The sequence below is a fragment of the Balaenoptera borealis genome (genome assembly GCF_965194805.1).
Source record: "Balaenoptera borealis genome assembly, chromosome: 16".
NCBI lineage: Eukaryota > Metazoa > Chordata > Mammalia > Artiodactyla > Balaenopteridae > Balaenoptera > Balaenoptera borealis.
In genome coordinates, this window is record NC_138872.1 from 504,628 (window position 1) to 520,499 (window position 15,872).

General features: G+C 56.6%; 1 protein-coding gene across 4 annotated transcripts in view; it reads right to left on the reverse strand.

Annotated features, from left to right (window-relative positions):
- Positions 1-8,124: 8,124 nt before the first annotated feature.
- Positions 8,125-15,872, reverse strand: part of DNAJC5 (DnaJ heat shock protein family (Hsp40) member C5) — a 32,321-nt gene continuing 24,573 nt past the window's right edge. For 3 of the 4 annotated variants that reach the window (XM_082360524.1, XM_082360525.1, XM_082360523.1), the window contains 4 exons: positions 10,591-10,708; positions 9,669-9,882; positions 8,841-9,012; positions 8,125-8,430 (listed from right to left, as the gene is read on the reverse strand). In XM_082360524.1, the coding sequence (XP_082216650.1) occupies positions 8,327-8,430; positions 8,841-9,012; positions 9,669-9,882; positions 10,591-10,697 (597 nt within the window). In that variant the 5' untranslated portion in view covers positions 10,698-10,708 and the 3' untranslated portion in view covers positions 8,125-8,326. Of the gene's footprint in view, positions 8,431-8,684; positions 8,758-8,840; positions 9,013-9,668; positions 9,883-10,590; positions 10,709-15,872 lie in introns of all 4 variants that reach the window. The other variant, XR_014235796.1, reaches the window with a different exon arrangement.

Here is a 15,872-nt window from a genome sequence, read left to right on the forward strand (position 1 = left end):
AGCAAGAGGGGCATCTCCTCCCCAACCTGGTGAGTTGACCCTCCCCCATATCTCCAGGGCCCCATTCGTTGGTTGGTTGGTTGGTTCATTCATTCATCCTGTGCTCTGTGCCTGGAGCCTGGAGGCCGCAGCAGGCCTGGCCCTGCTCAGGTGCTGTGACGCGGCTGATACCCTTCTGTCTGGCCAGCTCTTCCCAGATGAGCAATGGGGCAAACTGTTGACGAGGAGCTGGGCAGGAGCTAGGTCGTCCTGGGAGGGTCCCCGAGTCCAGCTAGAGGATGAGCAGCTCCCACAGAAGAAATCAGACCCACATGTGCTGATGCGTGTGCAGATGGCCACATGGCCCCAGACACACACGTGTGTGTGATGCAGCTCAGGGCCCCCACCTCACTCAGCCACCAGCCTCTGGGGGTGGGACGGCTTCCTCCCACTTCTCGAGGGTCGGTGGTGGCCTAGGGCCGAGCCCTGCCTGCTCAGGCTGGGGTTCCTCATCAGAGACGAGGTCACGGCTTAGGGGAGTTCTTGGGCCACTTCCTGCCAGGACCCCAAGGGGTGGTAGAAGAGGGTCACCTTCCAAACAGACCTGACAGAGGGTCTTCGGGGTGCCGATGGGAGGAAGGGGCAATCCCTCCAGCCCCAGGGAGCCTCCTGGTCCCAGAAACAGGACCAGGATCCAAGGTCCAAGGCCGTGCTGGGGACAGGGCTCAGCACAGCCACTGGAAACATCGGGGGCTTCCCGTCTGGGAAGAAACCTTGGGCGGTGCCCTTCAGGGCCGGAGGAGCCCACCCCCAGGGAAAACCTCTCAGGCTGTGTGGCAGCTGGGACTGATTAGCAGCCCCTGGTGTTGCCTTCCGGGCACCTGGGCTCCTGTGGGCCCAGCAGAGGCCGAGGGGTCGGGGGAAAGGGGAAGAAGCTGAGGGTGGGGCTGCAGCCTGCAGCCTCAGAGCCCGGGACAGGACAGGGGGCGGGAAGCAGAGCCGGAGCCCCTCCCTCACTTGTCCAGAAGTTCCTGGGACACAGGGTGAGGAGCCCAGAGGAGCAACGTGCCTGCTGAGGCGCCATCAGCCGCCTGGGCAGCGCCTCCAGGACTGTCCAACCTGAGAATGGTGAGCATCCAGGGACAATCTCAGGTTCGTCAGCCCGCGAGGTGCCGCCCCCTCCCCAGCAGCAGCTGCCACGGGGCGAGGGGCACGTGCACTTGGGCCGGTCGGCAGAAGGATCTGGAGGGTCGGTACCACCTGGGCAAGGACTCCGCCCGTCACGGTGTCTCCGCTGGGCCACCTGGCGTCAGGACGCACCCACAAGACGCCTGTATCCTGGGCCCAGCCTGACGCAGCCCTAAGTGCTCCAGGGTGAGTCCGAGGAAGGGGCACCTGTACAGGTTCCCGGGCCAGGGCCGGGGCACGAGGCAGCCAGAGATGCTGCGGGCCGCTGGGAGACTTCCAGGCTCTCTGAGGTCAAGCTGAGGGCTTGTGGGTAGCAGGAAGGGAGGGGGCCGTGGATTCAGATGTGAAGGAACAGGGCAGGGGCAGCAGGTGGGTTTTAGCTGTGCTTGGGTTAGAAGGGTAAGAAAAGGGCAGCTGGCACGGAGTTCACGGGGACCCAGGTCTGTGACCCCGGGATGGGAGCCATGGCGACATCAGCAGCGACACATCCGCTAGAGCGGCCGCACTGCCAGGCGGGCGGGCCGGCCTAACCCCCCGCGCGGGGCCCTCGGGCGCCGCTGGTCACCGATGGCTGCCCACTGCGGGGGCCGAGAACCGCCCCGGCGTCACGTGTCTGGGGGTGGGACTGGCGCTGGCTTGGACCCTCCCCAACCGCCACCACGCCCCCCCCAGTCCCAGCGCGAGCGGAGTGTCCCGGCCCAGGGCTGCTGGGGGCCACGCGCCCGTACGGAAAGGGCCGAGAGCACAGGGCTGGACGGAGCCGCGGTCTCGGGCGCCGCGGGTGCTGCCTCGGGGCCCCCCGGAGTTCTGGGGAGTCCGAGCAGGGGGGTCTCCCTGAGGCCAGAGGGAGCCGAGTCCCCGGGACTTGGAGCGGGTGGGCGGCCGGGCGCGCCGGGGGCCGGGGCCGCTCCACAGCGACGGGTTCCTCCCGCCGGGACGGGCCGCGCGGCGTCCTCGGGCCCGGAGCCCGACCGGGCAGACGCTGCTCCGCGCGGGCAGGTGACGCCGGGCGCGCCCGGACCCCCGCCCCTCCTCGTGGCCACGCCCCGCGCGCCCACGGGCGGGGCTGCCTCGTGGTGCTGCGAGTGGGGCGGGGAAGGGGGGCGGGAGGTGCGCCTAGGACCCTGCCCGCACGCTGCGACCCCGACGACCACGACTTCAGCCAGGAGCTTCAGCCAGGGTCCTGGGACTGGGCACCGGAGGGCAAGGGGCATCGGGGGGACTTCGGAGTCTTTCCGAAGCGCCATTCAGCCACGCCCGCGGCCCTCGGTCCCCCTAAACCAGGGCCAGTAGGGTTGGCGGTCCCGTTGTCCACCACCCTGAATGCGCATCATTAAGGGTTGGTGTCACGTTGTCACGTCCTGTTTCTCTTTAAGTATCCCAGGTAGAAAATACTGAAAATAAGGAAAAACGTCTGAGGACGCCACGGCTGGCAGGGAGATGGGAAGGGGGCCTTCCTCTCTGTGGATGTGCAGGGCATTTGGGGCCACCAGTCAAGGGAGGGCTTCCAGACCCCTGCCCAGCGATGGTCCCCGGCGAGGGCAGTGCAGCTCTGCTTCACCAGCCAGTAACTAAAACCCACCTGTGTCCTCAATTAACCAGACCACCAACCACTTGTGTTTAATTCATATGATATATGCTGTACAGAAATTAAATTAACTAGACCTAGATGTAGCCACACGGATTAAGAAAAAAAACCCTGCACTAAATGAACACTCACAGTGATTTAGTGCTGTACAATTTATGTAAATCTTAGAAATCAGTGGTACATGTTATTTATGGAGCTGAGACTGGTAGGCAGGGTTTAAAACCACAAACAGAAGTGAGCTGAAGTGCCTAGTGGGCCACCTCTGGGCCTGGGAGAGAGGTACAAATGGGTCTTCACTGTCATGTTTTCTTCTCTGGAAAATCTAAATTAAACTACTTCGTATTTGTTATGTACAAATAAAGAGTTTCAAGGTGTTTGTTATACAAGTCTTAGTATTTTTAGGCAGTTTTGATTTTTTGAAATCATTTCCGCCAGGCCCTTCGCTAAGACCAAGGACACAGAAGGAAGACCCAGCGCCCGCCCCCAAGGGGGGGCACAAGCGTGAGGGGCCATCACCCCCCGGGGTGTGGAAGGTGGCGACCGCAGCCGGGGCCTGGTGTTTCTGGAGGCACCTGCTCCCGACAGCCCTGCAGGGCCAGGTAGTCAGACCCATGGGCCTCCTGGGTTAGGGTGGCCTCTCCCACCTAACGCCAGGGTCCTCAGGGCCTGAGCACCCCGATGTGTGCAGAAGGGCACACGTGGTGGACGTGAACCCCCATGGACATACATGCCCTGAGGCAGAGATGGCGCCTCCTGCCAGAGCCCAAGAGTGGATGCTTGTCTCGGGTGGGGAGACAGGCACAAAGGCACCTGCCTGCACCACGTCCAGGGGGGCGTGGTGGTGCTCAGGCTGTCCCCTGCTCCTCTCTCCCTGTCGTCCAGGTGATGGGGGGGAGGTAAATCTCAGAACTCTCTGGGGGCCAGGTAGGAGGACGGGCCCTGCCTGGGAGATGCCAGAGAGCAGGGCCGGGTCCCCAGCAGCTTGGCGACAACCCAGGAAGACGGGGCAGCGGTGTCCAGGTGTGAGGACCCGAGCATACTCCACGCCGATGCCCTGGGTGGAGCTGGACGTGGGTGGGGCTGCCCAAGGGGCAGAGGAGCTGGCCAGGTGCCCTCTGTGGTAGCCCTTCCTGACTTTGTGCTGCCAGCTGAGGACAGGCCCAGGACTGGCCTGCTCTCCTGGAGAGCTGAAGCCCCGCTCACCCGGCCAGGCAGCTGCTCACGGGCAGCAGGATGGAGGGGCCGCTGTCTGAGGGCGGCAGGGATGGTTCCCAGAGGCTGAGGTGGCAGGACGGTCAGCTGGGTGGAGAGGAGGGGACAGTGGGACCAGTGGTTGTTGGCCACTGGCTTGCTGGCCGTGTCCCAGGAGGGCTCCAGGACCCACAGTCCAAGCTGCCCGTGGCGTGTGGCTCTCCCAGCTCACACATTCCTTCCTTCACCCCAGTCGCGGTATTTAGAAAATGGAGGGGTCTGTCCACACTCGGACCAGGCAGGTGGTAGTGAGGTCCCAGCCTCCAGAGGACTCAGGAGGGCCGCTGAGGTCAGCTGCCCCCAGAGTGCAAGACTCCCCTAAAGCAGGATTATGCAGGGATCATTGAATAAGACATACACCCAGTCTGCAGTGAAAACATTTATTTTTTACAAGTTATCTTTATTATAGGTCAACATTCAGACGTAAGAGACCATCACCATGGGGAACCACCGTGACCCTCCAGCCCCGCCCCAGGTGTGTGCGTGGGCTCAGGGCAGAGGCCGGTCCCAGCAGCAGGACACAGCAGCACACGGACGATCGTGGTCCACGCGCCTGCGTTTAGCTTCTAACCATGACGCATACGTGTTTCAGTGTAAACTGCTCCCCTCACCCACCCTGAAACACCCTTAATTCCAGGGAGACAAAATCACCAAAAGCTGCTGCCCACAGGACCCCAGGCCCAGCCGCTTCCTGCCCCGGGGACCCTCCAGGGTGGATCTGGGGTCAGAACAGAGACCCCTTTGAATGTGGCTTTGTCACTGATTGTATCTGATGCTTAGAAAATTGGTTTTAATGTTTCAGGGGAGGGAGGGGTTTCCAGCCACTCACCTCTGGGTCAGGTGAGCCCCCAGGTATGGGTGTGACCTTGGCAGCCCTGCACCCTACCCTGGAGGAGCCGACACCGGCAGCGCTCGGGCGCCCGGCCTGCCGTCCACACTGATTCCAGGGACACAACAGGGCCGGTGTTTCCTTCTGTGCACCTGGCAGAGGAGCTCGCCCAGACCCTCTGCTCCTGCCCCGACTCGTCAAGAAACCAGAGGCTGTTTTGGAGCCCGCTTTTATTGTACTGTCGCTTTGCCCCGGACGGCGGCAGTCACGCCGCTGGGTGATATATACATATACACATATGTACACACACTGCCCACACCTACAGCAGAGACGACGCCAACCGTGCTTGAAAGGACAGTAAAAATGCTGCTTTTGCCAAATTCCACAGGAGAAAAGGAGTCACAACCAAAACAGCAAAACAGGTGAGTCCTGTGTCACACGGGCTCACAGCTCAGAACGCTGGGAAAGGAATGAGATCAGTCACTTTTTCACGCCCCTCACCACCCACCCCCCCACCCCGCGCTGTCCCCCTGGCGGGATGTGCTGAGAGCCAGGGAAGAATGGACGGGGCCCCTGGGCTCTGCCCCCGCAGAGCCTGGCCCCTCCAGGGAGAGCCCACGAGCCGGTGCCCACCCCCCTCACAGGTGGTCTCACACCAGGGGCCACGGAGGCTGCCCGTCTCCCCGGTGGGCACTGCACGAGCTCCCCTGGAACAGACCGCCCGAGGTTAGAATACACCAGATGGTCCCGGCAGGGCCCCTCCCCGAGCAGGAGCCCTGTGGACACAGCACGCCTAAGGGGCCCAAGCGGTGCTGGCTGCTCGACTCATCAGAGAAGTAGGAAAGCTCACGCACGAGCGGTAACATCTACAGCAGTTTGAAAACAGAAAAACGCCCGGAAAAGACAAGAGACCACGTCACCAAGCAAAAGCAGAAACCTACGGGCCGGCAGCTCCCATCTGCACCCTGCGGCCTCTCCACGCCGCTCCCTGCAGGCCACAGGCGGGCAGTGCTGCCATAGCCTCAGGGCACCCAGCACTGGCCTCGGCGGCCCTGGAGCGAAGGCCGAGGCGCTCCTGTTCCCACCACAGCAGGCAGAGAGGGTTGTCCCCTCCGAGCACACGAACAGGGGACCCTCCAGACACAACACCCTGCTCACCAGGGAAGCAGGTGGGCCACACAAAGAAAAGGGAAATGCAACCAGGGACCTAGGTCTTCAGTCAGGGGAAGGGCCTGAAAGCACAGACAGGGAAGACTTTGAAAGGGCTTCTGCCTCCAAATCAACAAAGTGGACGTGCTTCGGGGTTGGGGTCAGGGTCAGGGGAGGGGGGGGGCGTGGTCCAGACCCTGCGCCTGGCCCCTGGGGTACCCAGCTCTCATGGAGTCATCAGCACCGCCTCGAGGATTGTTGTCACCACCGTCACGATTTATTTAGTTTTTACAAATTCTACAGGAGACTGGGTTCAACAAACTTCCGGACCTGCCCCTCTGGCCTCCAGGGGAGCATCACGTTTCTAGCGGACGATCAGTAAGATTCGGGAACCAAAAGACACCTGGCAGGGACTCGCCCTGACCTGCGTGATGGGCCTCGGAGTTTTCTGCCCACGAAGCAGTGACACAGTCCCGGTGGGAGGGGCAGCTGCCCACCTGAAGCCCCACCTCTGAACTTCGTGCTTGGCCACTCCAGGGAAAGACAACTCACTTCGTAAGTCATTTCCAGAAACGCCAGGAAGGCCGACTAGGGCCTGCTCTCAGGCTGAATTCTTGCTGGCCTGGAATTGGCACCTAAGACTGTCCTAGTGTCTGGCCTCCTCCCTGTTCCAGGGTAGGTCAAACAATGGATTTCTTGTCCTTTTGAGAGGTCGGATTTCAGCAGATTATTTCTCATTTAACATCAGCGCAGATCTCCCCTCTTGCTGAACATCTTCGTGATTGTTTTCAAGGGCAAAACCCCAAACAAAATGGAACCCACACGTGCCCACGGACCTGGTGCCTGCAGAGCCGGCTGCTCACCCCACACAGCACTGGGAGGGCAGCAGGCAAGCTGGGGCCTGGGCGGGGGCGGGGCGGGGTGGGGGTAATCAGTGGCTCGGGAAGGTGTCCTGGTGCGTCTGACCTCCTTGCCTGCAGCCCTCTGCCCCACGGCCTTCCCTACTGGACATTCCGGAGGAGCCCAGCGGTCGCAAGGTGCACGATGGGAAACCAGACCCACTTGGGCCACGCAGGTCCCGGGGCAGGTGCTGGTCTGACACGGGCCCAGCACAACCACGTCTCCAAGGCCTCAGAGCAGGGGCCACCACAGATCTGGACGCGGACAAGACAGACTGGCTTCCAACAGCCCACAGACGGTGCACGGACAGACATGCACGGGGCTTCCGTGGTCTGGCTGCAGGCTAACGAGCCCAAGGGCACCAGGGCCACTTGGGGACCCAACCCTCTGCCCAGAGTGTGCCTTTGGTCCAGCTGGTCCTTTCTCCATGAGCCCGATGTCTCTAGCTCTGCCCAAACCATCAACGACGGCCAAAGGGAGCAGTCGGAGGAAAGCGGGTGGGTGAGGGCTCTGGGAAGCACAGAGGGGAGGGCTGTGCAGCCCACTCGCCACCGGCAGCCGGGACTCTCAGCCCCCCGACCACCACTAATTGGGCCGCTGCTGCCATCTGTGGTTCTTAGAGGTTCAAAAAAGCATTAGCAAGAGGCCAGGAGGGCCTGAAGGAATGTGGAGGGCGATGCAGGGAAGGGGAGAGTGGAGGCCGCGGGAGGCGCCCCTTCCATCCAGCTCATGGCCTGGGGACGTGTGGGAGCGTCCCCACCCCGGGAGGGAGCACGCTCGAAGTGCGGGGGCCTCAGGTCAGACATGGGGAACAACTGCCACGAGGCTGAGCAGACGGGGGGAACGGGTCCCGCACAGACTGTCCTCGGGACGAACGCCACAGAAACACCCCGGCGCTGGGAGAGGGGGCCCAGCTCCTTCCTGGCAGGTGAGTCCAGAGGCCCTGCCTGTGGCCACATGGTAGGCAGGCACGGGGCAGGGAGCAGACCCCACAGCTCCAGCCAGGCAGCACCTGCCTCAGGCCCCCATGGGCACGAGGAACGGAGCGCCCGTCCCGCCCGAGCCCGCCTGACCGTGAGGGACCACACAGGCCGTCCAACCACTGCGTCGACCTGCCCGAGAGCCCTGAGGCGGCCCCACGTCCGGGGAATGCGGCCTGGCTGCAACACGCTCACAACACAGACAGACATGGAACGTAATCCCGTACATGCTATTAAAAAAGGAAACAACAGAAGAAGAAGACCGTAGCTAAACTGCTTTAAATACTGCATGCTACGCACTTCGTGTGTCAGGGATCGGCGGGTGGGCGGGCACAGAGGCGGGCTGGCGCTGCGCTCCCGGGGCCAGGGCGGCTCCCGCCCCCTCTCTGGGACTACAGTCCATGATTCTAAGGTCGAGCGGCTGGGTGCTGACTGACCCTCGAATCACAGCTTCTCCTGAATTTAGTTGAACCCATCGGTGTGATAGCTGGGGTGGGAGTCGGCTGTGAGCTGGGTGGTCTCCGTGGCGGACGCCGGCTGGATGACGATCGGCGTGTCTGCGGCCTCTGCAAGCAAGCGACGCGCGGCGTCAGGTCGGGCCGGTGGGCCTCTCGGCCCCTGACACCGTCTCTGGGTGACACACTCGGCCACCTGGTGGCTCAACCGGGGTTGGAGGTCGTAAGACGAGCGCCCAGGGCGGGGCGAGGCTGCCAGGACCTCCGCCCCACGCGACCTTCCTCGGCGGCCTCGGCCCTCGGCCCTCCCCGCCTACTGAGCCACCACAGTCGGCGGCGGGGACAGCCCTCCGCGCCTGCTTTACCTCCGGCGTCCACGTTCACACCTCAACCGTCCCGCTGCCACCACAAACACTCCCGCACAGTGTCAGTGCCCTCCTGTTTGACGAGACAGGGCGACACGTTCAGGGCCCGCTCCGGCCCTGCCCCTCGCGCGCGCCCCGGGCGGCGGGCACACTCACCCCTCTCGTCGGACTGCAGCTGCGCTTCCAGGTCCTCGGGGGACACGTAGAACTCGGTCTCCTCGCCCTCAGGCGCCTTGGGCTTGCACTTCCCGCAGCAGCAGTTGAAGCAGCAGCAGAGGCAGCAGCAGCAGTAGCAGCAGGTGAGGAGCCCGCAGAACACGAACAGGGCCTGGGGGCGGGAGACGTGGCTGTGCGGCGAGGCCGGGACGCAGCGCTCACCCGGCCCCCCCCCCCCCCGCCAGGGTCACAGAGGGGTCCCCACACCAGCAGCGGACTCTTTTCCAGATCAAGGAGAATAAAGAAAGCACTGAACACGGGAAGACAGGAGGGCAGGAGGGAGGAGACCCGCTGCGTAAAGAAGGGTGACTTCTGAGAGGGGAGGAGGGCTGACTGGCCGCTGCCAGACCGGCTTCCGACAGCCTAGTGCCCGGCAGTGAGCCACATGCTCGGGCCTTACACGACACATGCTTTGGACAGAATCAGGAAACCCAGTAATGTTACGATATAAAACAGTAATATTTCTTCAGAAGTTTCTCAAGCTAGATATTTCTAACAAGTCTTCCCTAATCACAAAAATAAATCTATCCACAAAGTGATGAAAAAGTTCGTTTCCTACTTCTACCACAGTGACTCACGAAAGAAAATGCTGTGGACGCCACCACTCAGCACAGACCTCGCTCTGTGCGCTCGGGCTGGATGCAGGCAGGCCACAGGCCAGCTACCATCCGCTGGGACCGGGCGTTTGCCCCTATCTACGGGGACGAGGAGCCCGCCACGTGCCCAGATCCACCTGGCGGGATGCGAGTGTGGGAGCTGCGTCCTCACCTTGGCCCACCAGCTGGAGAGCACGAAGTAGGTGTTCACGTTCTCCTCCCCAAACTGCTCGGCCACGTAGAGCCCCAGCGAGCCGTACTTGTCGTAGATGTTTCTTCTCGTGGCGTCCGTCAGGATGGCGTGGGCGTTGTTGATCTCCTTGAACTTGTCTGCGGCCTCTGGGTTATCTGGGTTCTTGTCAGGGTGATATTTCAAGGCCAGCTTCCTGCAAACCAAAACCATCTGTTGGCCTCACGTCTCATGCCCATCCACCGGATGGAGGGCCGGCAGAGGAACGTTTACCCGTCACCACCTCCCTTTCCAACCGGCCACAGAACTAGAGAACGCCAGGCTCAACAGAAATCTCTGCAATTGCCTCAGGGCAAGCCTCCCGTCCTGAACCATCCACAGAGCAGCAAGTGCCCGGGTGAGAGCTGACCTGCGGGCACTCCCAAGAACTTCCAACCCCGCTGCTGCCCTCTAGCGTCCTGACTGTACATTTGCCAAACGGAGGGACAGGCAAGGAGCGTGCGGCACAGGCATTTTATTGTACTGATGAGGAGATAAGCTGAGAACACAGAGGACAGTGTCGGTCTCTGGCAGCTGCTCAGTGACACCGCACGGGAGGGGCCAGCTCAGCCATACGGGAAGGCTACCCCGGGGTGTGCAGACCCTGCCATCACAGCTCAGCACATCCAGACCTGCCCCCCGAGCCGTCTGTTCCAGGGTAGGGAGTACACATGACCCACAAACTGCTATTTTTTTGTTGCCAAGAAAACATTAAGGTAATAATCGTAAGCTATAAGGGAACACACTACACACACAAAGATGCAATGGAATGGCTACCAGTGAAACAGCGAGTAGGCCGGGGAAACACACGCAGATAAAAGACAGGAGGGGCGGGAGCCGCCCGCCCCGGGCCCAGGCCTCTTACCGGTAGGACTTCTTAATGTCATCCGAGGTTGCATTCTTGTCCAGCCCCAGAACGTGGTACAGGGATTCCCCAGAGGTAGAGAGTGAGCGCTGTCTCTGGTCTGCCATGGCAGGCTAGTCTACAAGGAGAACGCAGAGAAAACATCAAAGAGTACAGATAAAAATTCCAAGCGCAGAGCTGATGGACTTGATTCCATTTGACTATTTTAAGCAAAAAAAAATCACAGCGCTTTGTAGGGGTCACAGCGTACACCAATATAACACATTCAACTACAGCAGGAAGGAGGTGTGGTCCCACGTGGGGGTAAGGGGCAGTTTCTAACTGTGCTACACTACTGTCACCCTAAGTAGACTGTAAAAAATTTAAGTGTGTTTATTGTAATCCCCTGGGCAACCTCTAAATAAAGACGTAAGGAGGCAAAGCTAGAAAGCTGAAGGGAAAATGAAAATGAAATTCCATAGACTAAAAACTCCATTAAGAGGAAGAGATTGTCAAAATGGATAAAAAATGCAAGACCCAACTAGACACTGTCTGCGAGAGACACTTTAAAAACAGAGCCTCAAAATACATGAAGCAAGTGCTGACTGAAATAAGGGGAGAAGCAGACAACTTCAGTCACAAAAATCTTAACACCCCTCTCTCAGAAACTGACAGAACAGACACACACACAAAATCAGGAAAAATACCGACAATCTAAAGAACACTATCAACCACCATGACCCAATTACCTCTACGACACCCACATCCACAGAACTTACACTTCTTAAAAATCACCAAGACATACCACATGATGGGCCTTAAAACAAGTTTTAACAAATTTAAGTGGACTGAAATCATACACAGTATGTCCCCAACCCTATCAGATTAGAGATCCAAAGGAAAATATCTATGAAAACCTCAAGTGTTTAAATATTAAACGATACACTTCTAAATAACATGCAGTTCAAAGAAAAGAGGACGGACATAATTTCTAAACTCATTACTGATCTAATAATCTGTGCGTGATCATAGGCTACTACTTAAAAATAAGTTGACATATTCATAGTTGCCCAAACTCAGAAGCAACCAGGATGCCCTTCAGCAGGTGACGGATAAATAAACTGTGGTCCATCCGGACAGTGGAACATGATTCAGCAAACTTGTGTTTTCCATGAAAAGACAAGGAGGAACCTTAAGTGCATTTAAGTGAAAGAAGCCAATCTGAAAAAGCTACAGACTATAATGATTCCAACTCTGACATTCTGGAAAAGACAAAACTATGCAGACAGTAAAAAGATCAGTGTTTGCCAGGGGCTGGGAGAGGGAGGGATGAACAGGCAGAGCACAGAAGATTTTTAGGGCAGTGAAACTATTCTGATACTACAATTGCAGATACATGTCATTATACGTTTGAAAAACCCCACAGAACGTGCAACACCAAGAGTGAGCCCTGATGTAAACTACAGACTTGAGTTACTCTGTATCAATGGACCACACCAATGCTAATAAACTGTGGGACTGGGGTGGGCAGGGAGTACAAGGGAACTCTCTGCACATTCTCCTCAATTTTTGTGTAAACCTAAAACTGCCTTAAACAATAGTTCTGCTATCCTCAGAGACTGAGATTACAATAAGCTGTGAAGAAAAAGGAGCACAGAAGGATAAGACAGTCTCTGGAAATCACTATCTGAGCAGTGAAGTTGTCAACGAAGCAGACGGGTACAACGAACGATATGCCTGAAACGGCTGAGGGCCAGAGTACAGAGAAGGCACAATCCAGGAAGCGTCTGAACAGAACCAGCACAGAGAAAACAGAAAATGAGAAAATCTGCCAGGCAGGAATTTGAAAGGCAAAGAATACAGACAACTGAGAAAAAAGAGTCAATTGAAAACAAAACTAGAGCTGAAAGAAAACACAAGTGTGCAAACTGAGGCCCCACCAGGTAGAGCACCAAGGCCATGCTTCAACATCCTGGGCGCTAAGAACTTCCCCAAACAAAACACGTTTCGAATTCTAAGGAGATAGGAGTTTCACCTTAGGATTCCACTATCAACAAAGTGTAAAGTCAGAAGAAGGTATAAATGCAAGAGTCTGGGAAAAGTACTGCTCGCGCATCTTCAACGAAACAATGATCTGAGGCGTATTTCAACAAAATGTGGAAAGAAATCAAGAAACAGGAAAAGATGTGATAAGAGGAGTGGTGGTGTCCCGGCCTACGGGGGAGTGGCCCAGGAGTGCCCTCTCCTGCAGGTGGCATGGTCACCTCTGATCACAACACAGGACACGCACATGAACTCCCTCCAGACTGGGGTCCGCAGGGGCTGGGCTCCCCTGGCCCCCGGTAGCCTCACGACGCAGGCACTCCGACGGTTATGTCACAGACAGAGAGACAGATACACAGAGAGGTGAAGTCAGGACCTGAACCCAAACTGAAGGGCGCGGCCTCTCGGCTGAGGGACACCAGGTCAGCCACCTTGGTACGAAGCCTAAGGGACGGTGGTGTACAGCTGAGGGCAGGAAATTAAACACGCCTCACTTCAATCCCAGAGATGGTGGGCTTTGGCATCACGGCGTGAGGACCCTTAAGCCCAGTTCCGACAGCTTCCAGATGCTGGGCGTGGCCAAGTTGCTGCAGTGCTTGGAGCCTCCCTCCTCACCTGGATGGACACAAGGACCCCCTTACCCCCCGCCCCATGGCAGGGCTTCACAGAGCCCAGGGACCCTCAGTGATGTTGATGGCGGAACATACTCTCGTCAAGTCTCCATTACTAGGAATTTTGTTCATTTACTCCACAACAGAAGTACCATGACTTCGTCAAGTTTAATTACTACTTGGCTAAGTAATTTTTTTGGTCCTTAGGTACTGTTACGGAAAATACAACTCTGACAAATTATTTTGTATTCTCAGTTACTCAGTGCCTACTAAATAGCACTTTTAGAAGCCCATCCACAGGAAAATATCAATACACACTTTTGTATCTGCTTATAGAAGTAACTATATAATTATCTAAGACATCTAGAGGCAGTCAGCTACTTAATTTGACTAAAAAGAATTCCCTGCGGAACTTTAGCATTTAAGTCATGATTCTCCAGCACCGCTTACACCAGAGATCACAGACGTTCTTGCAACAAGGGGCAACATTTCCTAGTCTAGGACAGAACCACCCTAAGAAAAATCAGCACACACCTGGCTTAGTTACTAGGTAAGCTAGTCACTGTGATTCATCATCACCTGCTTGTTCACAGGTACAGACAGATCACTGACTTTCAAAACCTTAGAATTAATTTTCTTTTGTTTTTTTTTTTTGTTGGTGTTTGTTTTCTACTGCTGAGTTTTAAGAAAGCTTTCCATATTTAGTTATTTTTAAAAATTTTTATTTTTTATTTTTTGGCTGCATCGGGTCTCGTTGCTGTGCACGGGCTTTCTCTAGTTGTGACGAGCGGGGGGCTGCTCTTTGTTGCAGTGCGCGGGCTTCTCATTGAGGTGGCTTCTCTTGTTGCAGAGCACGGACTCTAGAGCGCAGGCTCAGTAGTTGTGGCGCACAGGCTTAGTTGCTCCGCGGCATGTGGAAGACTTCCTGGACCAGGGCTCGAACCCGTGTCCCCTGCATTGGCAGGCAGATTCTTAACCACTGCACCACCAGGGAAGTCCCAGAATTAATTTTCTTAGTTTCAATGAACTGCCAGCAACTATGACCAAACTTTAAAAGGCCAATACTTGTTTAATAATAAACATATCTCCTCAATCCCAGGGATTAAAAATCAGCTTCCGCATTCCCAGTCCTTAGTGCCCGGCAGCTTTCCCTCCCCTACCAGGTGTGGCGCGACCCTGTGACACTCGGTGCCAGAATGTGGTGGAGCAACGCCGGACATTCTGCCTGGACACTGACACCATCAGGCAAGTTCTCCCCACACAGAGGGCAGGTTAATGCTCATGTGCATTCAAGAACGTATGGAACCAAGAGCTTCCAGAAAAAACGACTTGGTGATAAAATCCAGCAAGTGAAGATGTGAACCAGAGGAAAGTCATCAAAAATGGAAGCCGGGGCAACAGGTCTGCAGGCAGGCGACAAACCCACAGAAGTGCAAGACCCCGAATGAGGAGCGGCAGGAGCTCCAGCAACAAACCCCCCACAAACCTCCTGGCCCCAGCGGCGGGTCAGGACACAGGTGGGCACAGTGTGTGCAGCCCCACGGCCCCAGCGGACCCTGGCACACGGGTGCCCCTGGTTAAGGGGGCGGGTCTGCTGTGGTGAGGGAGCAGCAGTTTTATTAGCATCACCGTGATCTTTTGTTTGCCAGATTCGAGGGAAACTGGAACAAACGCTTCTATTTAAAAGACGATGTGGGGATTTCCCTGGTGGCACAGTGGTTAAGAATCCGCCTGCCAATGCAGGGGACACGGGTTTGAGCCCTGGTCTGGGAAGATCCCACGTGCCGCGGAGCAACTAAGCCCACGTGCCACAACTACTGAAGTCCGTGCGCCTAGAGCCCGTGCTCCACAAGAGAAGCCCTGCTCGCCACAACTAGAGAAAGCCTGCACGCAGCAACAAAGACCCAACACAGCCAAAAATAAAATATAAATAAATAAATAAATTTTAAAAAGTAATAAAAATAAAATAAAAGACGATGTGAATATCTTCGGAAGGTAAGTATCTGGTAATCTGGTTGTTTCTGGGAAGAACCAGGGAGCAGAGGTTAAAAGACTTATTCTTTGTTGTCTACCATTTCTTTACCTATTCCCATACTATTGTTTGATTTTTAAAATCATGTTCTTCTGTAGCCTTTTCTGCATTGCATGAACTTTTTACAAATCTATATATGTATCTTTTTAATAAAAACTACAAAGTTGTCGTTCTCCTTGTGCTTCCAGATGCATGTCTGCCCTCCTAGAGGCTCTGTCACAAGTCACTTCCAGGACACACGACTTTAGCACATGTCGGACTGTCGGGGGTACTGAGAACCCAGCCTTCCTGGGCAACAAGGTCCTCTAGCCCCAGGAGTCTGGCCCACGTTCCTGTGCACTAACTTCCCTCTCACAGCCAGCAAGCCTCCAACAGTCCCCACAGAATCCCTTCTCATCAGAGTTCAAGAGCAAGCTGTCCATTTGGGAATCTGTTTTGGCTACTAGCCAATCAAAGGGACCTTAATGGAGGATCCAGCCAACCAGGGTCTAGTCAACTCCAAATTCTCCTAGGAACCAGCAAACATCCTCGTGTGGACTCCCTCCAACCCAATTTTCAATCAGAGTTTTCTGACATCACAAACAGTAAAGAGTGAGAGACTAAATAAACTTCCTTAT